The sequence below is a fragment of the Hemitrygon akajei genome, chromosome 8, assembly GCF_048418815.1.
Source record: "Hemitrygon akajei chromosome 8, sHemAka1.3, whole genome shotgun sequence".
NCBI classification, from domain to species: Eukaryota; Metazoa; Chordata; class Chondrichthyes; order Myliobatiformes; family Dasyatidae; genus Hemitrygon; species Hemitrygon akajei.
This window is the reverse complement of record NC_133131.1, coordinates 36,763,890-36,787,448: the sequence shown is the minus strand read 5'-3', so window position 1 is coordinate 36,787,448 and position 23,559 is coordinate 36,763,890. Positions and strand designations below refer to the sequence as shown.

The following is a 23,559-nucleotide window of genomic DNA, read 5'->3' as shown; positions in this document are numbered from 1 at the left end:
GTTAGAAAAGAAAAAGCTGGATGTTAGAGTTGAGTGGAATATGAGCTATTGAGCAGATATATACTTTACATATAGTATATACATATTCTGTGTATAGGAATTTGAGAGAGGAAATGTGTATGAGTAGCATTTAATTTTATTTGAAATAATTTAATATCTTTTGAATATAAGAAAATCCTTGATGTGAAAAAGAAAACATCTCTTTATTCAGACATTGTGGTGGAAGAGATGTGTACTAGGTCTGAGATGTTAAAGAATAAAGCTATCAAATAGATCAGAGGAATTTCTTAAAATGTTCCCGCTATTTTTTTTACAGCTGCATGGACCAACCATTGCTGTAAGCAGGAAACTTTAAATGCCTTTTTTTTGCAATATACAGATCAAACAAACACAAAGCACAACTCACACCACAAGTAAACAATGCCAGGCAGTCAAAATAACTGAAAGGCACAATGGCAAAAGCAAAGATGGAGTTGCCGTTCAGCAGGCCAAAAGTTTATTAGCAGTGAGCTATTGACTTCCATTCTGTGTTTATTGTTACAATTTATAACAGTGTTGTAACTTGAAAACATTGACAATGTAAATACGTTAACGCTAAAATGTTTCAAAGGTTGTGGTATGTTTATTATTTAGACAATTTACGGATTATATTCATTAGCATATAATTAATGACTGGTTATTTCACAATTATATTAACATAGATTTCAAAATTATATTATATATATATATGTAAGGGAAATGGTAATAGAGAAGCACAAATGTGGGGAAGTGTACAAGTTCATCTCTAAGGCACTGAACATACCTTGGATCTCAGAGCAGTTCATCATGAAAAAGTGGAAACATTATGAAACCATAGCCACACTGCCTTGGTCAGGCTGCCCCTCTAAACTTAATGACTGGAAAAGAATGGCACTTGTAAGAGAGGCTACTGTAATGCCAACAGTCACTCTGAGTGAGCTGCAGAGGTCAATGACTGCAATCGAAGATGAAGTACTTGGCTCCACAATCTCTAAGGCCTTGCACAGAAAGTGTATTTATGGAAGAATGGCAAGTTGTAAGCACTGGCTTAAATAAAAAGCATATTCTTGCCCACGAAGACATTGCAAAGTGTCACTTAGAAGATGCTTTAAAGATGTGGAAGAAGGCCTTATGATTGAATGAGACTGAAGTTGAACAGTTGGCCTCAACACTAAGTTGTACATGTGGTGTAAATTTAATATTGCTCTTCAGCCAGGTAACACTATCCCTACTGTAAATTATGGTGGGGGTAGCATCATGCTTCTGGGATGCTTTTCAGCAGCAGGAACTGGAAATCTGGTCAGGATTGATGGGAAGATGAATGCTGCTAAATACAGAGAAATCCTAGATAAAAACCTGCTATTCTCTGCCAGAAAACAGGGGATGCAGTTAATCTTTCAGCATGACAATAACCCAAATAAAGCTACCAGACCAACCATCAATGAAAATTGATGTCCTCAATTGACCCATTCAGGGTACTGAACTAAACCTGATCAGCCGTCTCTGGTAAGACCTCAAGGTTGCTGTACACCACTGCTCCTCAACGAACCTGGCATAGCTTGAGCAATTTTGCAAGGAGAAGGAGCAAATCTTACTCCATCACATTGTGAAAAGCTAATAGGCACTTACCCAAAATTACTAACTGGCTGTAGTAGCTGCAAGAGGTGGTTCAACTAAGTATTGAGCAAAGGGGGATGAATACTTTTGAACTGCTGACGTTTCAGTTTTTGAATTTTTAGTTTTTCATGTTTTATAAGTTTCGCTGTTTTTTGGGCTCTGCTGTGGAAAAAAAAGAAGCATGTGATTCACAAATAAAAATTCAGTTAATTTGATGAAAATCACTGGTTGTAATACTCATTTATTTTTTCAAGGCACTGTACATCTTTGTATGTTAGATTGCTTTTATTTTTCATCTTGTTTCAAAAACCACTAGAAACTAATGATAGAGCACAAAGCAGACAGCTACTAAGAAAGTAGCTGATTAGTTTAAGTAACATGAAAGTAACACCATGCTTGCATGGTGCAAACACAGTATTTAATTCACTGACGCTCCTGATTTTCCCCTCTCATTAAACACACATTTACTCCAAATAATTGAAGAGAAATTGAATTAATACCAACACAAACAATGTTGTATTTACTGAATGTAAGCATCTATGAAAATTTTTGAATTATGTAAACAATAGCGCCAAAGAAGTTGCATTAGTTCTTAGCTGGAGTTGGTGTATAATTCCACTAATCATAGCTAAAGTATCTTTCTGCTTGAGCAAATGCAAAGGAACATTAAATGCAGTTTCACATATGAAAAATTTGTATTGTGAGTTAAATTTAAGGAAGTTGAGCTGAGAATTGTGTTTATGGTTCATCATGAAGTAAAGGAGACGTTCAGGCACTGGAGGCTGTGAGCAGCAGAGACTCAACTCTGATCCCTAATGGTAAAGATCTGCAAATGAGACAAAACATGATTATCTTGTTTATCCAAGTTTTGTCTCATGTGGCAGAGATGGACTTACTGAAAACTACTTAAGGCAAAGCAAAACATAAATCCAGAATCAAAATGAGTGTGGCAAAGAATCAAATTTGCAAACTATACCTTAAAGCATGATAACAGGAGTTTTTTCACACAAGGAGTATTTAAGGTCTCCAATGGACATTCAAGTGAAGTAGAGGAATGACCCTTGCTGATATGGGAGAATGATGTAGCCTTCCTGAATGAATGGAATATAATGAGCTAAATTGTAGACCTTGGTCATAATTACTTTGTAATTAATAATTGGTGTTATGATTTGCTCATGGCCTCTTCCAATGGAAGTATTTTCCAGGAGTCGGTTAGATATGATATGGGCACCAACTGTGTTCACAATGATGTAATATAACTTGTCTGAATCTCTTCTGACTGCCTTCCCTTTAGGAGCTTGAACAGGAGAAATATACCTCGCGCATGAAGTATGAAATGAGGGAGAGTGAGTGGGAGGCTCGAGTGGCAGAGCTGGAAGGAGATGTGCAAAGGCTGCAGCTGGAGCTCCAGAAACAGCAACAATACGTGCGTGAGGTGGAGAAGGTCAAAGTAGATATGGAATGTGATCTAAGTGAACAAAACCAGAAACTCATGGAGCAACTGAGAGAAGTAAGGCCTGGATGAATTAAACACATTTCTCTTAATTAACTTCTGCAGCATAGACTAACCTAATGCTATCAACCACAGGGTTGAATTCATGAGAAGGAATTTGCTAGATCATTGCCAGTCTTCCCCAGTTCCAAGTTAAACCAAACACTATGGTTTTCAGTGTGGGTGAAGTAGAGATCCTATCCTCAGGTCTCTGTTATCCTGGAGTACATCTTTTAAACACCAGTATCTATAAAGAGTTTGTACGTTCTCCACAAGATCCACATGGGTTTTCTTTCTTTCCTGTATCACAAAGACGCACGGATTGGTAGGTTAATTGCTCAAATGGGTTTAATTAGGCAATCCAGGCTCAATGACCAGAAGGGCTTGTTACCATGCTGTATCTCTAAGTAAATAAATAAACCTCTATTGATGGGAATTGACAGGATGGATACTAGAGCCTGTGTTGAAAGGAGAATCTAGAACCAGAAATGTCTGTTCAGGATGATGACTTTGCTCAGGATTGTAGATCTCCAGAATATCTGTCTCTGGAGGACAGTCAGTCATTGAATATGTTCAGGACTGAGGTCAGTAGATGCTGTAAGGGAAGCAAACAATGTGCCAATCCAGTAGAAATGGGACTAGGGATACAGTGCCAGGCATGATTTTATTGAACAGTGCAGTAGGATCAAAAGATCAATCACTTACTTCCTTCTTCTGTCGATTATGTCCAAAGTTCAAAGTTATTATCCAGGTACATATATGACACCATATACAACCCTGAGATTAATTTTCTTGTGGGTATTCAGAGTAAATACAAGAACATGAGATAAAGAGTCTTTGAAAGTGAGTCCATGGGTTGTGTGAACAGTTCAGCGATACGGTGAGTGAAATTACCTCCTCTAGTTCAAGAGCCCATTGACTGTAGGGTAATAACTGTTCCTGAACCTGGTGGTGTGGGTCCTAAGGCTCTTGTACTTTCTTCCTGATGGCAGCAGCAAGAAGAGAGCATGGCCTGGATGATAGGGGGTCCTTAATGGATGCTGCTTTCCTGTGACCCCACTCCATGGGGAGGGCTTTACCTGTGATGGACTGGGCTGTGTCTACTTCTTTTTGTAGGCTCTTCTGTTTGAGGACATTGGTGTTTCCAGTGCCATTTCTACATTCTTAATTTTCTCTTTAAAAGCAGCTCCTTGGAGTGCACTTCTTGTCACAAATGTTTTCTTTAACAGAGCACAAAGCACAAAGGTATATGTATTTCATTAATGACGACTTAATAAAATGCTGCAAGTATTTGGCAAGTCAAGCAACACTTCTGGAATGACAATAGTTCTGTTGAAAATTCATTACCTGAGACATTAACTTTGTTTCTCTCTGTAGATGCTATCTGCCCTGTTAGGAATTAACAGCATTTTCTGGTTCTAATTTCAGATTTTCAGCATCTGCAGTGTTTTGCCTTCTGATTATGTAAATACCCGCTGTCCTCTGATCCTTCTGCTAATCCAATTGCAGTGTATTGCCACAGTTGGATATTTATTAACAGCCATCTTTTAGGCTGATGTTGTTTGTTTTCTGTTGCCCATTAGAGCAGCCTACACCCCTTCAATTCAACCCTTCCCACTTGTACGGAATGTTGTATATGCAAGATGGAAAAAAAATCTTTTTCATTGTCTTTATCATCATTCATTTCCAATTAGCCTCCCCAGGTGGTGGTTTTGTTTTGAAGAAACACTGTGCTTAATTATTCTGTATTGGTTTCGGAACATTCTGTGGGCAGACAGGAGGTTAACTAACAAGTGAAAGGCCTTAACTTGTAGATTGCACATTTAGAAAAGGGTACATAGTTTCTGTTTCTTTAATGTTCAGCTTGGTCCTTAACAGTTCAAATGGGTGAAATCATGCATGCTGCAATAACAGGAACGTAAAAAATGAGCTTTAATTAAGTACATTCCAGTAGCGATTCAATCATTAACTCCCATTAGGGAATGGACCCTTTGAAGTGAATAATTTTGCTTTCATGCTGACATCATCCTGGCAGCTCTGACTGGCCAACTAGTCTCTCACGACAATTTGTTGTGATTCCACTCGTTTCTTTTATAGATATAAAGATCACTGTTTGTAGGTTTTATAACGTATTGTTAACTAGGAAAGGTCTCTGATAACGTCACAAATCCTTTTTAGTCTTGATAATTCTTCAAACGTCATACTATATAAAGCTGCAAAGGTTGCATTCCCCCACCCACTATTGTAATGTAAACTTCCTCGAGGCAACAACCTGACTTGTTCTTTCTACCGTGCAATTTATAAATAGACATGGTGGGGTTATTGCTTGCTTTTTAATGTGTTCAGGAAGTCTCCTGAGCTGAAGAGACAAGAAACCCCCCTCGTGAAACCACAATGGCAGCAGACTGCTTCATTTTCCCATTAGCTGCTTCGCACTGAAATATTTTACTTAAACTAAACATTTCTCGGGGGAACCACCAAAGAAATGTTGAAGTAAAATATCCAAGGAGTCATAGAGTGCTAGAGCACTGAACCAGGCCCTTCAGCCTATCTAGTGCATGCTGACCTGGTCTGCTGCTTAGTCCCATCTATCTGCATCCAGTCAATAGACCTTCATACTTCTCTAATACAATTATTTATCCAAACTTCTCTTAAGCGTTACAATTTAACCACTTCCACTGGTAGCTCATTCCACACTTGTATCACCCTCTGAGTAAAGATATTTCCCTTTAGATTCCCTGTAGATATTTCACCTTTCACCCTAAACCTATGACCTGTATCTTTAGTCTCACCCAGCCTTGTCTAAACCCCTCATAATTTTGTATGCCGCTAAGAGATCTCCCCTCATTCTCCTGCGCTCCAGTGAATAAAGTCCTAACCTATTTAACCTTTCCCTATAACTCAGGTCTTCAAGTCCCGGCCACATCTTTGTAAATTTTCTCCATACTCTTTCAAGCTTATTGATATGTTTCCTGTAGTTAGGTGACCAGAACTCTACACAGTACTTCAAATTTGGCTTAACTAACGTCTTAAGCAAATTTAAAAAAAACCCAACTTCTGTACTTGATTTATAAAGGCCAACATGCTGAAAGCTCTCTTTATGACCCTATCTACATATATTGTCACTTAGAAGAAATTATCTATCTGTCTTCCCAGCCCTCTTTGTTCTACTACACATCCCAAGGCCCCACCATTTTCATCATGTAAGTCTTTCCTTCAGCTTGTCCCAATACTTTTAAAATTTTGACTGAATTTAACCTTCACTGGTTGATACTGCTTTTGGTAAAATTTGAACAACTAGCAAGGGCAACAGCAAAAGTCACTAATAGTTAAATGAATCAAAGCATAAGAACTCAAGCATTTGACTAGAACAAAGTTTGATGTAGGCTAGGAAGATCTAAACAAGAGTCTCTCATCATGTAGTGTCAGAATTGTGGAAGTATTTTCTAATGGGAGTTGAATACTCTATACCAACAGAGCTTCTGATTCCTTTTAATAATTTAACATTCACATGATGTCAGATCTCTGGTAACTTATTCATTTCTTGCACCATTGCTTTGAGTATACTTCCTGTGCACAGCAGATGGTGGACCACAAGGAGACCATAGTCCGTGCCATTTTATTGGTGCCAAGTCAAACTAGTACTCACGATTTTATTATAACACATTGAAATTTAAATGGGTTTAATTGAACAAAACTAAACATGAAGAGCTGGGACCCCAGGAAATGTCAAACTCAATATGGTATAGTTTCTTTAAAAAAAATCAGTTGCTTTTACAATCACTTGCTCATCAGGTAAACTGTGTTTAAGAATCTGGAATTGGGAAAATTCTTGGATTTTTAGTATGACCCAAAAAAAATGCAGGTTAACTTTGACAAACATTCAAAAATTAATAATGGAATAATCAAAAATAAAAGTTAAATACCCACAGAAATCAGCATTAGCTGAAAGCATATAATCAGGGATCTTTGGGCTTGCTCCTTCCTATTGGTTAGTCTAACTCTGGTATCAGATGGGTCGTGTTGAGTTGGGCTGCATTTCCACTCTGTACAATCTAGTTCTCAAGTGATACTCCTATATTTAGAAACTGCATGTGTACTCCCTTGATAAACTGCCCTTTCTGCATTACCCATGTGCATTACTTGCTGTGTTGTAGCAAGCATTTGCTGTACCCAGTACGTGTTTTACAAGTGTGTGTTTCACTGGGACCAGTGGGTGTAATGCCTTCTGTGCCGTGTCCAGTACATGGTGTGCCTGATAAGTATTAGGCTATGCCAGTATGTCCAGTACTCCTTTTTAGCTTCAGACTGAGTGCATGGTGTCCTGCTTTACTAATCCCAGCATATGCCTTTCTTTGTACATTGTATCCTGTGCTTTGTGTAACCTGCTGTACGTGTTGTACACAGAGGATGATTTATTGCCATACCACATTGTGTGTCTTTCTTAAACCTCCCTTGCTCTATTTAGTACTTGCTACTGTTATACCAGAACTGCACAATGTGTACTTAACTTGATGTTAACTGAGGTGGACTCTCTTAAAGGGAAAGCACAATTGTTAAGGTTGTCCAGAATTATTTCTTTCTATTATGTATATCTTGACCTTTGACTTTAGATATATATTTTATTGATCCCAAAGGAAATTACAGTGTCACAGTAGCATTACAGGTGCACTGATATACAAATATCAGAAGAGAAGTAAGAAAGAATAAAAAATAAGTTATGTCAAACAGTCTAACAGGAGGGGGTCATCACTTCCCTGACTATAGGTTATAGAGCCTAATGGCCGAGAGTAAGAATGACCTCATATAGCGCTCTTTGGAGCAACATAGTTGTCTTAGTCGGTTACTAAAAGTGCTCTTCTGTTCAGCCAAGGTGGCATGCAGAGGGTGAGAAACATTATCCAGAATTGCCAGGATTTTCCATTGGGTCCTTTGTTCTACCACAGTCTCCAGTGTTTCCAGTTTGACTCCTATAACAGAACTAGCCTTTCTAAGCAATGGATGCGCTTGCTTTAACATTAGCAAATTTGCTGATGACACAAAGCTGGGTGGCAGTGTGAAATGTCAGGAGGATGTTATGAGAATGCAGGGTGACTTGGACAGGTTGGGTGAGTGGGCAAATGTATGGCAGATGCAGTTTAATGTGGATAACTGTGAGGTTATTCACTTTGGTGGCAAGAACAGGAAGGCAGATTACTATCTAAATGGAGTCAAGTTAGGAAAAGGGGAAGTACAGTGAGATCTAGGTGTTCTTGTACATCAGTCAATGAAAGCAAGCATGCAGGTACAACAGGCAGTGAAGAAAGCTAATGGCATGCTGGCTTTTATAACAAGAGGAAATGAGTATAGGAGTAAAGAGGTCCTTCTGCAACTGTACAGGGCCCTGGTGAGACCCCACCTGGAGTATTGTGTGCAGTTTTGGTCTCCAAATTTGAGGAAAGGCATTCTTGCTATTGAGGGAGTGCAGCGTAGGTTCACAAGGTTAATTCCCGGAATGGCGTGACTGTCATATGTTGAAAGATTGGAGCGACTGGGCTTGTATACACTGGAATTTAGAAGGATGAGAGGGGATCTGATTGAAACATATAAGATTATTAAGGGATTGGACACACTGGAGGCAGGAAGCATGTTCCCGCTGATGGGTGAGTCCAAAACTAGAGGCCACAGTTTAAGAATAAGGGGTAGGCCATTTAGAACAGAGATGCGGAAAAACTTTTTCACCCAGAGAGTGGTGGATATGTGGAATGTCCTGCCCCAGAAAGCAGTGGAGGCCAAGTCTCTGGATGCATTCAAGAGAGAGTTAGATAGAGTTCTTATAGATAGCGGGGTCAAGGGATATGGGGAGAGGGCAGGAACAGGTTACTGATTGTGTATGATCAGCCATGATCACAGTGAATGGCGGTGCTGTCTAGAAGGGCCGAATGGCCTACTCCTGCACCTACTGTCTATTGTCTATTGTTCTATAGAAGATATAACAAAGCCCGAGAACCACTGTTCCTGAGCTATGAATACTAGTTTCCACACATGGAAATGAGGTGGGAAGCCTTGTGTAAGCATTGAGAGGAACAAGTTAACTTCAGACAGACTAAGAAGTACAGTTTGAATTCCACTTATAGAAAGGAAAGAGCATGTTATTTGTGGTTAATTATTCACCCTGTTTTGGAGAAAACCTTGCAGAAGCTCTAAAGTGGGTCTCTCTGTGACTGATCCATTTTCCGTTACATATTTGTGTACCTCTCTGTCCCTCCGTATGTGTGTTGGTGTTCCACTTCTCACATGTTAACCTCAGAAATGGGTACATGAGTGAGTCATTCTCGTGTTGCAGAGCCTCATGTGATAGAGGAGAGTGTAACAGCAAGACCGAGAGCAGTGCCAGGCTCTGTTAATTACATTGACTGAACAAACGCAGCACCGTCAAGCCGCTCCCACAGTGCTTTGTATTTCTGAGAATCAATTCTGAGGTTACAAAGCTTTCACAGATGATTGCTTCGGGTAAAAATAGTTGAATCAGGCATTGGTATTCTTTCTTGTCCAGTCGACAGGCATCAGTACTGTTGATGCTTCCTGAGTATCACATTTAATAAAAGTCTAGACCTAATTCTCTTCATTCACTGAGTTTCTTTGTGTTTTTCTTCAGTGAGTTTGAATCATATTTCAGTAAATCTACCAATTTCATTTTGCATACACAAAACCCTTTTGGAAGTAAGGCATACTGATAGTATGTCTTAGTACATTTTGCAAGGAATACTTCGAAGTATGTATCATTTACCACTATCAGTTTCTGTTAGGGAGTTAAGTACATCCATTAGTGGCCCAGAATAAGAAATACAAATTTATTATTGACAATGTTTCACGAATATTGTCTGGAAATGTCCAAGTACTTGGGTATCTTCAGTGGTCTGGAATATTTTGCCACATACCCAGATTGATGTGATATTGCCTTAAAGTATTGAGCAAAATACTTCATATCCAACATGGCAGGATTCTAGACTGGGATATCTTACTTGGATAAGAATTTTACTAACTGAGCCAATATGACACATTTGGATAAACTCTGTGTATTCCTGAAGGATTCGGCATTAATGTTCTCTCCCTAACATTGCATCAAATGAGTGTCAAAAGTAGTTATTAAAGTCAAAGGATTTTGTCAGTCTCAATCCATTGCCTAATGGATAGAGTTACACAGAACAGAATTGTTTTGTGTAAAAGAAATGGGTACTTGTTATCTCCTGTGCAGAAAGCACAGGTTAGACAACAGAAAACAGCTTCTCTGATACAGAATAGCAATTTTATATTTTTGTAGTAGGAGTACTAGTCTGTGTAGAACCATGACACAATTACATGTTACATATTACATATTACATATTTTCTTTCAAACTTATAGTCTTTTAACATCTTTGGACTATTTTTACTGTGTCCATGGTCTGTTTTTGATCAATTATGCTGTTGTTTGCACTGTTGTAACTATATGTTGTAACTATGCGGTTTTGTGCAGGTCTTGTAGCTTTATTTTTTGATCTTGTGTGTCTGGTGGGATTGGAGCTCCTTTCCGGGGAGCACGCTATTAATACGCAGCAGCCTCTCTGGACTCTGGATTGGGGATTGCCAAACGTTATGTGGATTTTCTGGTGTAGTCTGTTTTGTCATGCGTTTTTGTGATTTCATTCTGGAGGAATGTTGTCTCATTTTTTAAACTGCATTGCATTTGTGGTTTCTAAATAACAATAAACTGAATCTGAATCTGATATTACATCTAGCTACAGTGTGGCCTATGACAGGAGGGTAATGAATGAGATCCCAGTATTTAAGAAAGAAAGGAAAGGGAAAACAAGCAACATTGACCTGTTAGATAAACATAAATAGTTGAGAAAATACTATAACAAAAGGTTTATTAACAGATTATCCTGGAAAGAGTAATCAGGTTGGGCAGCTCAATATATGGTTCTGAAAGGGAAGTCAAGCTTTATCTGTTGGAGTTCTTTGAGAATGTGACTTATAGGATAGAAAAGGAGAATCGATCAATATGGAGATGAGATTGGTCGACAAAGTTAGAGCACGTGGAGCTGAGGGTGATATGTTGACCTGGACTGAGATTCCTGTCCAATACCCAGTTCTATCTCAGGATGGCAGGGTATGTCCTGGGGTGGGGGGGAGCAGGATGCATTACGACGATTTGAGTGCGGCAACCAAATATCATATTTCTACTTTTGTGCAACGAAACAGAGAAGCTGAATAATTTTTTTATATGGTGAGATATCAGGTGGTGCTGATGTTCAAAGGGACCTGGGTGAACTTGTACACATCACTGAAAGGGAAACTACAGCTGCAATCAATAATTAGGAAGGCAAATGTTCTGTTGGCTTTCATTGCAAGAGGATTTACGGACAGGAATAAAGATGTCCTGCTATAATTATGAAGGTTCTTTTGTGAGATCACACCTGGAGTAATTTGAATAGTTTTGTTCTCCTTACCTTAGAAAGAATGCACTCGCATAGAGTGGATGCAGAGAATGTTCCCAAGTTGATTTGCTGCAACAAGAGACGTTAAACAGACACTTTGTAAAATTCAGAACAAAGGGCGATGTCATTGAAACTTACAGAATCCAGGGTGTATGTTGTAAACATTTCTCTGATATTAAATGTACTATTGAAACTTACTGAGACCTTACAGGTTGGATGCAAGGAAGATGCTTACCAGAGGTCATAATATCAGAAATAAAGTTAGGCCATTTGGGACTGAGATGAGGAGATTTATTCACTCAGATGTGGTGAATCTTCTCTAGAGGGATGTGGAGTCTCAATTGCAGTCTGAACAGAAATTGATAATATCAAAAATAAGGGAAAATGCTTAAAAAGGGCACTGAGGTAAAAGATCAACCATGATCTTAATGAGTGGCTGTAGTTGCATGGGAGAGGGTGCAGAGGTTCTCCAAAATGTTGCCTGGATTGGAGGACTTTAGTTATGGAGAGAGACTGGAAGACTGCATTTGTTTTCTCAGGAACAAAGGAAACTGTGGTATGATCTGACAGAGGTAAATAAAATTATGTTGTGAGTCCTTAAAGAAGGTTCTCAGCCCAAAACGTCTACTGTTTATTCATTTCCATAGATGCTGCCTGACCTGCTGAGATCCTCCAGCATCTTGTGTGTGTTGCTTGGATTTCCAGATTTTCTCATGTTTATTAAGGATAGATTTTCAGAATCTTTTTCCCATCATGGAGGTATTTTTAAAAAAAAGAGAGGTTTAAGGCGTGAAGAAAGAATTTTTTTAAGGAGTTTTTGGGAGAAAGAATTTTCAGAGTGTGGTTGTAACCTGGAATTTGCTGCTACAAGAGATTGTGGATTCAGATACAATCACTACATTTAAGAGACTTTTAGACAGTTATGGAAGGAATCAGGCCTAATGTGAGCAAATGGGATTAGTGTAAATGAGCAAAAAGGTCATCTTAGAGCTGACACGAGTGAATCTGCAGATGCTGGAAATAAATAAACACACAAAATGCTGGCAGAACTTAGCAGGCCAGATAGCATCTATGGGAGGAGGTAGTGACGATGTTTTGGGCTGAGTTCTGCCAGCATTTTGTGTTTTTATCTTAGAGCTGGTTGGCTGAAGGACCTTTTTCTGTGCTCTACAACTCTGCGACTCTATGAATGGCAGAGCAGTTTCAAAATGGCCCACTCCTGGCCCTATTGCTTATATAGTTTTGTTGACACTGTAATCACAAAGCGTTCAATTCACAGTAAAAGTGTGAGGCAAAAAGTTCACTACAAGAAAATGTAGCTGAAAATATGCGGCATGGGCACCGAGGTACGTGGATTTCTGGTGTAGAGTCAGAGCACCATTAAAACACAGGGCAGACTCCTTAGGGCTGTGGTGTAGAGGCATAAGCCTTGGATTTGCTGCGTGGGAATATAGGCTGCATTTGTAGACGTGCTCTGCTTTGCCCCTATGACAGAAAAGTCATGGGATAGGGGAACCTTACACAACAGGGTAGCAGAGAATATCATTTTCAGGTCATCTGCCTGAGGAACAAACAATGCAAAAGAACCGGTTCAGGATGATCCGTTCCTGGTGTTGTGAAAAGACGTTCCATTGTAACCTTGAAAGAAAACAAATTTATACTGTTTAATCTGCTTCTGAAGGTGAAGAACGTTATACAGGTTTACTCCATGTCGTGTTTATGCTGTGGGGATACTGGGCAAGACGCTGGGGTTGCAATTGTGACTGTGCTGAGACTTCTGGAAACGTTTGGGTTCCAGATGGTACAGACGTGGGTTAAGTCCTGGCAGTCTTTCAATGTTCAGAGGTTCAGACGTAATTGAAGTTATTCCTAAATACGAGGAAGGTTTGCAGGTGCTGGAAAGCAGAACACTGGAAGAACTGAGCAAGTTATGCAGCGTTGATGGAAAAGAGTAAACGGTTGACGTTTTGGACAGAGGCCCTTCAGGACTGAGAAGGAAAGGAGATAATGCCAGAGTAAAAAGGTGGGGGGTGGGGAGGAGAAGGAGGCTCGCTGGTAGGTGATGGGTGAATCCAGGTGGTGGGAAAGGTCGAGGGCTGGAGAACAAAGAATCTGATAGGAGAGGAGTGGACAATAGGAGAAATGGAAGGAGGAGGGGACCCAGGAGGAAGTAATATGCTAGTGAGGAAAAAGTGAAAGGTCAGAGTGGGGAATAGAGGAAGGGGGGAGAGGGATTTGTTCACCGGAAGGTGAAATCGATATTCATGCCATCAGTTTGGAGGGTACCCAGACGGAATAAAAGGGGTTGCCCCTCCACCCTCAGGGTGGCACAAGAGGAGGCCACCGACTGACACATCGGCTTGGGGATGGGAATTAAAATGTTTAGCTACGAGGAAGCCCCGCTTGTGATGGATGGTGCAGAGGTACTCAGTGAAGCAGTTCCCCGATTTACAGCGGCTATCACCAATGTAGAGGAGGCTGCATCAGGAGTCCAGACTCAATGGACAACCCCAGTAGATTCGCAAGTGTGAAGGGTCGCCTCACCTGGAGGGACTATTTGAGGCCCTAGATGGAGGTGAGCGAGGAGGTGAATGGGCAGGCGTAGCACTTTGGCCCCTTGCAGGGATAAGTGCTGGGAGGGAGATTAGTGGGGAGGGACGAGGAAACAAGGGAATTGTGGAGTAAGGGTGGTAAAGCTGTGCTTAGTGGTAGGATCCCTTTGGAGCTGGTGAAAGTTGTGGAGGATAACGCACTGGTTACGGAGGCAGATGGGGTAGTGGGTAAGGACAAGAGGGACTATTATGGTGGGGTGAGCATGGATGTGTGGGAAATGGAGGAGATGCAGGTGAGTGCAGCATCAATAATAGAGAGAGGGGAACTCCACCTTTAAAGAAGGAGGGTGTCAGGACAGCTGTGTCCTGTGAGTAGATTTGGCAGAGGCAAAGAAACTGAGGACAGGGAATGACCTGGAGATAGGGTGGGAAGAGGTATCGTCAGGATAATCAGTAGGTTTATAAAAGATGTCAGTTGATAGTTTGGCTCCAGAGATGGAGACGGAGAGAATGAGAAAGGGGAGGGAGGTGTCAGAGATGGACCAGGTGAATTTAAGGGCAGGGTGGAAGTTAGAGGCAAAGTTGTTTAAAATTGATTAGCTCAGCATGGGTGCATGAAACAGCACCAATGCAGTCATTAATATAGCGGAGAAAGAGTTGGAGAGTATGACCGGGGAAGGCTTTGAACATAGACTATTCTACATTGCTGACAAAGAGGCAGACCTAGCTGGGACTCATGCTAGTGCCCATGGCTACCCCTTGAGTTTGGAGAAAGTGAGAAGCTGAAGGAGATGCTGGCCATGGCGAGATCCAGTTCTGCAAGATGGAAAAGGGTGGTGGTGGTGGAGGAAGACTGGTTGGTTCTTCTGTCAAGTAAGAAGCAGAGAGCTTTGAGGCCTTCCTGATGGGGGATAGAAGTGTATAGGGACTGAACATCCATGGTGAAGATGAGGCGGTCAGGGCCAGGGAATTGAAGGTTACTGAGGACATCGAGGGCATGAGAAGTGTAGTGGATGTAGGTGGGTGGGAAGGGACTGAACCAAGAGGCATAGAATGGAATAGAGATGTGAGGACACAAGTTCAGTAGGACAGAAGCAGGCAGAAACAATTGGCCTACCCCATTATTCCTATTTTTGTATTGAAATAGCAGGCTTTAAATTTCCAGCCCTAAATACCCCCTCTCCAGCTCTCCAGTAGATAATGTTCATATTTATAAAACACACTAGTTTGTCCTTCCTTCCTTCCTGAATCACTTACAATGCTTTTCATGAGCACCTCCCACACGAATCTAGCAAATAAAGGACGTGTTGTCCTGCTGATCACAATGTTTTGAATTAATAGAAAGCTAGTAACACTTGCTATTGTTGTTTACTGTTGAAAATACTTATAAGGAGATAACAATATCTTGGTGAATTGTCAAACGGATGTAATAGCCCAAAGGGAGAATAAAGGTGGGCCGTATTTTTGCGTCAATGTCACATGCTGAGATAATATCAGAAAACAGGATTGGGAGTGATTGAATCAGCACAGAATGTACTGAAAAAAGCATTCATATGGCAACTGATCACTTTGTATGCAAACATTGTGCGGCCGTAGCAACTTCTGAACAGGTGGCTTTACGACATAAGGGAATTCCTTTGCACACTGGCTATAAAGTGCATATCTGATCTCTAATCTGCTGGGGTGAATCTTACTGTGGAACTGAGCCACTGGCTTTCATCTAGTGAAATGACCCAGGCTTAACAAGCAGCCAATGTACCACCACGTACCAGCTCTAGTGTATGGATGCAGAAGCCAGTCTTGATATGATTCCCCAGAATAACAGTCCAAATTTAAACCAGGTCACAACCCACAACCCACGTGGGATCAGAGACCTCGTTCTTCTCAGTGGAGATTCTAGACCTGTGAATTATGAGGCGAAGCTGGGGGTTTGGGATTGTGGGGGGGGGGGGGGGAAGGGGAGGAGAGGTGTATGGTTACTAATTATTTTGTTTCACTGTAATCTTTTTTAATTACTTCTAAGTGTTATGTCTTAGATTAACAAAGTGTTAATTTTTTAAAAATCTTTTTCAATCATTTACTTCAAGTATGTGTGTGTGTGCACCCTTAACTCCTGGTGGAGTCGTCGGGGTGCCGTCACGACAAGCTTTTTGCACCGATCTTTTTGGTGATTGCTCATCGTACGGCGTGTCTTGGGCATCTGAAACCTGGCAGAGACCCATCCCTCTCCAGGTTTTTTTTTACGAGGTCGAGTTGCTAGCTCGACACTCAACCCAACCAGATTCAAATTTGGGACCTCTCTCCCCAGAGTCCAGCGCTGATGCCACTATGCCACCAGCCGGAACTTCAAGTATAGTACCCAATAAATGGCACAAGGACAGAAACTTTCAAGACCTATTAACAGATGAGAAATCAGTCCATCTTGCCTCTGTCAAAGGCATTGCAGAGGTAGTGAGCCACCCACAGCACGGTGGACATTCAGCAATGATGCCCCATGAGAGGGTACAGATAGCCAACAAGGTCAGCCCTCAACAACCAGCTCTGAGCAGCTGTCTGGGAACGGAGGGCAGCAACACTGGGCTGCAGGCCGCATCCAGCACAATCTAGCGTCTTTAATAGATTTTAAAATTTATTTAAAGCTTCTGCGGAAAATTTGACTTGACACATAACGGACAGAGAATTTACTCCATTGTGGGAATACATTAGGAGCTAATGCCCATGGATAAACAGCATTTATATTTTAGAATTCATATTCTTGTTTGAGAGCTTGTTACAAACAAAATCCCCTATTCTCCCTCTCAAACTGCCTCCACTAACCCTTCAATCAGATGACCTCATTTACAACATCCCCATGGCAGCCCTGGTGTCATCCAATGAGAGATATTCCATTAGACCTGTCGATTCCTACCCTGCCTTCTAACTTTGTTTCTCCTCTTCTCACTTCTGATGAAGGGACATTGACCAGAAACATTAACTGTTTCACTCTTCATAGACCTTGACCCGCTACATCCCATGACCCATGCTCCATCATCTGGGATCCCCACCACCAGGTCATGCTCTCTTCTCGTTGCTGCCATCAGGTAGAAGGTACAAGAGCCTCAGGACTCACACTACCAGGTTCAAGAATAGTTACTACCCCTCAACCATCAGGCTCCTGAACAAAAGGGGATAGCTTCTCTCAACTTCACTTGCCCATCATTCCAATAACCAATGGACTCACTTTCAAGGACTCTTCATCTCATGTTCTCATTATTTATTTCTATTTATTTATATTTGCAATTGCACAGTTTGTTGTCTTCTGTACTCTGGCTGAAAGCCCTAGTTGGGCAGTCTTTCATTGATCCTGTTATAATTACTATTCTATAGATTTGTTGAGTATGCCCACAAGAAAATGAATCTCAGTGTTGTATATGATGACATATATGTACTTTGTTAATAAAATTTCCTTTGAAGTTTTTACAGCATTTTTTTTTGCTTTTATTTTGGATTCCCAGATCTACAGTTTTTAAAATGTCCATTCAGGTGTTATTTAAACCATGGTATAGTAGCTTTGCATGTGCATGTTCCTTTGGAGAATGGTGCGCTCTTCAGTAAATACAGTACCTCTTTTCACCAGGCGACCAAAGCGGAGCAGACTCTTGCCCAGGAGATCCAAGCACTGCGAGGCATGTTTATGGGAAAGAAACTTCTGTTGACTGACAATGCGACAAGGGCTCAGAGTCTCCAGGCCGAGGTGAGTACACAGGGCAGAGCTGAAACATGGAGCCTGAGGATTGAGGTGGCTCTCAAAATGATGTGACTGCATTTTCAGAGACGTGATTTAGAAAAGACAGTAGATTGTCTAGCCTGTGACTCATTTTTTGGTCTCACCCAAGTGTTGATTTAATGATCTGGAGATGCAAGGCCTCATCTTGAGAGATCAGACCTGAGCATCTCTATTGAGTACTGATTTAGTTTAACAAATATCTCATCAGAAAAGTTATTGGCAATAATATTTAAAGCTGGCAAAGTAGTTAAACTAGAAGCTACTTTATTAGATACACCTGTACACCTTTCTAATGCAAATAGCTAATCAGCCAGTCATGTGGCACCAATTCAATGCATAAAAGCATGCAGACGTGGTCAAGAGGTTCAGTTGTTGTTCAAACCAAACATCAGTATGAGGAACAACGGTGATCTAAGTGACTTTGATTGTGGAGTAATTGTTGATGCCAGATGGGGTAGTTTAGAGTATCTCAGAAATTGCTGATTTCCTGCAATTTTTATGCACAGCAGTCTCTAGAGTTTACAGAGAATAGCATGACAAAACACACATGCGCACACACACATCCAGTGAGTGGCAGTTCGGTTCTGTGGGCAAAAATGCTTTGTTAATGAGAGCGGTCAGAGGAAAATGGCCAGATTGGTTCAAGCTGACAGGAAGGTGACAGTAATTCAAATAACCACATGTTACAACGGCAGAAGAGCGTCTCTGAATGCAGAATATGTTGAACCATGAAGTGGATGGGCTACGGCAGCAGAAGACCATGAACATACACTCAGTGGCCACTTTATTAGACACAGGCGGTACCTAATGAAGGACCATTGAATGTATGTTTCTATGGTCAGAGGCCTGAGGTCACTTCTGAGTGTTCGGGTCTCTGTAACTGAAGCACCAAATACCAACAGAGAGACAAGCCTGCACTGAGTGAATACAGGAGCGAAATTGTTCCATCATCACTCAATTTCAACAAACTGTCTTATCCAATTGCTCATTCGAGGAGGAGATGTACCAGACTGATACGCCATTACAGTTTCTAACCAAGGTAAACAGGCACACATTTAGAAAGAAGTGAGCTGGGTCTGACAAGAGATAGATAACAGAAATACTACCATCACCAACCTGGCTGGTCTTTATATTTCCCCCATCTCCGATGGAGAGGAATGTTTGCTGGAGCTTGTGTGATGATGGAACAAATACTTTCCCATGTTCACCTGGGTCTCAACTGTCTGGATCAGGTGGGCAGGGTGACCTGTAGTAGATCTGACCGATAATACAAATGCAAAAGTACTTCCCAGGTGCCGTTTCCTGCTACAGGAAGTGTATTGATCTCCAATAACAAACCAATACAGGTACCTGAAATATCTCAGAAATATTCAGCAGTTCAGGATGCATGAATGGGAGAGAAACGGAGGTCATTTTTACAGGGAACAATTTCCAGTATTTTGTATTTTATTTTGAAGTTAAAAGTATGCCAGTCAGTTAATTAAGAGAGCCACTGTGTTTTTGACATATCAGTTGTGCGCACTAATGGGAGCTATAACACTAGAGATTGGAAATGAACAATAGACATTTGGGGATTATTTTGTTAACCATTTACCAGCTGTATGTGGCCAATAGACATTAGTGGGTATTTGCCTCTTTCTGATTTCTCTCTGCATCATCTCACAAAGGCAGTATCATCAACAAATGGAGAGAGAGGCTATCGCTTCTCGTTCTTCACCCCTTCCCCACCCCCCCCAAAAAAACGGTCTTTATTATGTAAGCTTGGCAGTAACGGTAACCAAACTTTTTAATAAGGCACACATGATGGGGTTGAGGGTAGGGTGAGGAAAACTGAAGTTGCACAGATCAGTATAGGACAAACTCAGATTACAAAGTATCCCACAAAGGAATTTGAAAACAATAATAATTTTAAATTGTATCATTTATGGGTTGTTTAAGGAACCAATTTTCTAATAGTTATTCAGAAACATTGTGACAGTGTGATTCAAATTGTGACTGTCAATGTTTTAAAGGCCCCTGTATGTTCCATGGCACAGATAAATCTGTTTTCTGCTGAAGTGTGCTTTTGCAGAAACAGAAAGCTGGTGATTATTGGCAACACTTGTACCTCAATATTTTTTTTTAAATTTGAACATCTGACTAATTATGGAGTTTGAAATAGTCCTGTGAGTTCGGTGCGTCTACTGAATAGGAATCCAGCTTTATCCACTCTTCTGTAATTTTAAGTACCCTTAACTGAATAGAAGAGCTACAATTATGCTCTGAGTTAGAAAAGGGAAGTAAAACCTATGATGTATTTTACAGTAAGCTGGTTTTACTCTGGTATCCTACTCCTGCTGCCAGCTAATCTGGTGAGCCTCTGAAATTGTCTGATAGACCATGACATGTAAACTGTTTAAGGACCTGAAGTGTGAGACTGAGCCTGGTTGTCTTGTAAGTCCCGACTGCCCTATCTGAAAAATGATCCCTCAATGTTTAGCCTGTGGTATGTGATCTGTTTGGAACATAGGAGTCTTGGATGAACATGGAGATAGCCACCTAAGGTCAGATCAGTCCCAGTGGTTAATGTAAACACAGGAGTATCACACCCAAAATGCTGGGGGGTACTCAGCAGGTCAGATAGCATCTATGGAAATGAATAAACATTCAACACTTTGGGCCAAAGTCCCTTCATCAGGAGAGGAAAGAAAGTGGGAAGATGATAGAATAAGGAGGAAGACAAGCTAGAAAGTCAAGTGGGGTGGGGGGGAGGATGAAGTAAGAATCTCAGAGGTCATACTTGGAAAAGATAAAGGACTGGAGAAGAAAGAACCTGATAGGAGAGGAGAGTGGACCATTGGTGAAGGGGTAGGAGAAGGGACACCAGGGAGAGGTGATAGCCAGGTGAGGAGAAGAGGTAAAAGTGGGGAACTGAAGAAGTAGTAAGTTGATTTCTCCACCTTATGGTAGTTTCCCCCCTCCCCCACCCACCTTCCCCCTCACCTGGTCTCACCCATTACCTGCCATCTTGTACTCTTTCCCCACCCCCACCATCTTATTCTGGTTTCTAACCCTTCCTTTCCAGTCCTGATGAAGGGTCTTGGCCTGAAACTGTGATGGATTATTCTCCTTCATAGATGCTGCCTGACCTGCTGAGTTCCTCCAGTACTTTCAGTATGTTGATCCAGCAGTTAACAATTCCTTTGACAGTGCTTCGGAAGTGCTCCAGCATTTGCTAATGATACAGATCATGTAAAACTTTAAAAATACTGTGTATTTACAATGTTGCTATGAAGATGTTGGCCTTCTCTGGATTAATTAAAACCAATTCTTGCAAAGGTTTTAAGGGAGTGATCATGAAGATTTTCATTGCTTCTTGACAGATCACCCTGTTGTCAGAACAGAAACACAACCTGGAGCAGCGGATGGTTGCAATGGAAAAGGAAAACCTGTCACTGAAGAGCAGCCACGACTCAATACAAGAACAATGCTTACAGCTGCAGCAGAAGAACCAGGAGTGGGCATCGCAGGTACGATCCGTAAGATGGACTGCTGGACTCGAAACTGAAGCTTAACAGGAGTCAGTGAATAGAACAATAAGACAATCATAAAATCATTCCTTAGATCAGAGAAAATAACAAATGAGAATCTGAAATTTCAGACGTTGGCAATATAAACAAAATTTTGGGAATACTTAGCAAGTCACAGGCAGAGAAACAGAATTAACCTATCAGGTGTGAAACCGTTCATCAGAACTGGGACTGAGAGGGGAAAAAAATATTTAGTTTTCTTTTGCAGAGAATGTGGGGAAGAGGTGGGTAGATCAGTAGATCTCCGATGGGCTAGTGTCATAGTTACAGGTTATGCTTTTTTGGCTGTTATGTTTTGCTTCAGCAAGGCTCTAGATCAGCTTTGCTGTTGGCTGCCCCAATGAAGGAAGAAAGACTGTGCCAAAATCATAGTGGATAGAAACAGAGACAAAGAGCAATTTACCCAAAGTTAGAGTTCAGTTTCGAGTCTGTAAGATAATAAGTGCCCTGACAGAAGATAGTATTCATCAAGTGTGTGTTGGGCCTACTCATAACAGTGCAAAAGTACACAGACAGGCAGGCCAGCATGGGCAAGGGACAGGGGGAGGTCAAGGTCAGTCCTGAGGAAAGAACCCACATATTTTGCAAAGTATATTTGCTGTTTCCAAAGTAGAGAACACTGAATGCAGTACACTAAAGTGTAAGTGCTTTGGTGAGGTGCGGCTTCACTTGGAAAGACTGTTTAGGTGATTGTTCCATCGTTTAACGTCTGTGCCATCACTCTTGCTTTGTTCTGTAAAAGTGAAATGCCAAACTGCTATTAATGGACAGACAGTACAGATTTAGAATATATTTTAAGAAATTACATGATGTATTGACAGTGTAATAGCTTTTTTGTGAACAAATTAAGGTACATTGTAGCTATTTGTACTGTACACCTAATCTTCTGCCTACAATAGAAAGCACCAACCTCTCATGAAGAGGCAAGCAAACCCACAGCTTGTACAGGACCACACTTGCATCTGAGCATGCCGACATTGACATGGGTAGCACACAGAAGGTTATGCAGCTGTTTAACTGCTCCAGGGACGGAGTTCAATTTTGAACATCGATTTGTTGAACTTCCAGTAATTGCCCCCACTCTCCTTCACCATTCCCCATTCCCATTTCCCTCTCTCGCCTTATCTCCTTACCTGCCCATCACCTCCCTCTGGTGCTCCTCCCCTTCCCTTTCTCCCATGGTCTTCTATCTTTTTCTGTCAGATCCCCCCTTCTCCAGCTCTTTATCTCTTTCACCAATCAACTTCCCAGCTCTTTACCCCCTTCTCCATGCCTCCCTCCTGATTTCACCTATCAACTACCAGCTTGTACATCTTCCTCTCCTCCCCCTACCTTTATTCCGACTTCTCAGCATCTTTTCCGGTCCTGATGAAGGGCCTCAGTTTGACGTTGACCGTTCACTCTTTTGCATAGATGCTGCCTGGCCTGCTGAGTTCCTTTAGCATTTTGTGTGTGCTGCTTGATTTCCAGCATCTGCAGACTTTCTAGTGTTTCAATTCGACCTTAGCTGCTTGTTTAGAGCTTCAGCCTTCTCCCTGTGAGCACACAGGTCTCTCCTCCCTCATCCAGAGATCTGCTGGTTCGTAGATCAGCTGATAGGTAACCCCCAGTGTAGGTGGCTGTTGGGAGTATCGGGGGGTGATGATAGATGTGGATGAGAGACTAGATCACAGGAAAGTAAATAGGGGATGTAAATGACTGGAGTGCTCCAAGGGTTAGCATAGATTTGATGGTCTGAATGACCTTTCCCCCTGCTGTCAGAAAAAAATACACAATGGACATAAAATAACTATGCATGCACACATCTACGTTCAAACGCACACTCACACTGGTGTTGTTGATTAGTGTCAGCCAACTAATTCTCTGGAGAGGAAATGGGACTTTCAGAAGTTTCCACAGTTGGGATAGCTGCCATACTGAGAGCCTTCATTCACTTTCTAGGCAGCTCTTCATTGTACTTCTGTGAGCAAGAACATCTATAACCCAAATGTGAGGACAAGAGACTTCTCACCTGCTATGTACTCAGCATGTGGATGGTTACCTGCTGTGTGGCTGCGCAGTTATTTTTATTCAGCTTTGTGATCCT

General features: G+C 41.3%; 1 protein-coding gene across 3 annotated transcripts in view; it reads left to right on the top strand.

Moving 5' to 3' along the window:
• LOC140731800 (BICD family-like cargo adapter 1) overlaps positions 1-23,559 on the top strand; it is a 42,622-nt gene that overhangs the window by 2,922 nt on the left and 16,141 nt on the right. For all 3 annotated transcript variants that reach the window (XM_073053615.1, XM_073053614.1, XM_073053616.1), the window contains 3 exons: positions 2,930-3,145; positions 17,755-17,871; positions 21,267-21,413. In XM_073053615.1, the coding sequence (XP_072909716.1) occupies positions 2,930-3,145; positions 17,755-17,871; positions 21,267-21,413 (480 nt within the window). The remainder of the gene's footprint in view (positions 1-2,929; positions 3,146-17,754; positions 17,872-21,266; positions 21,414-23,559) is intronic.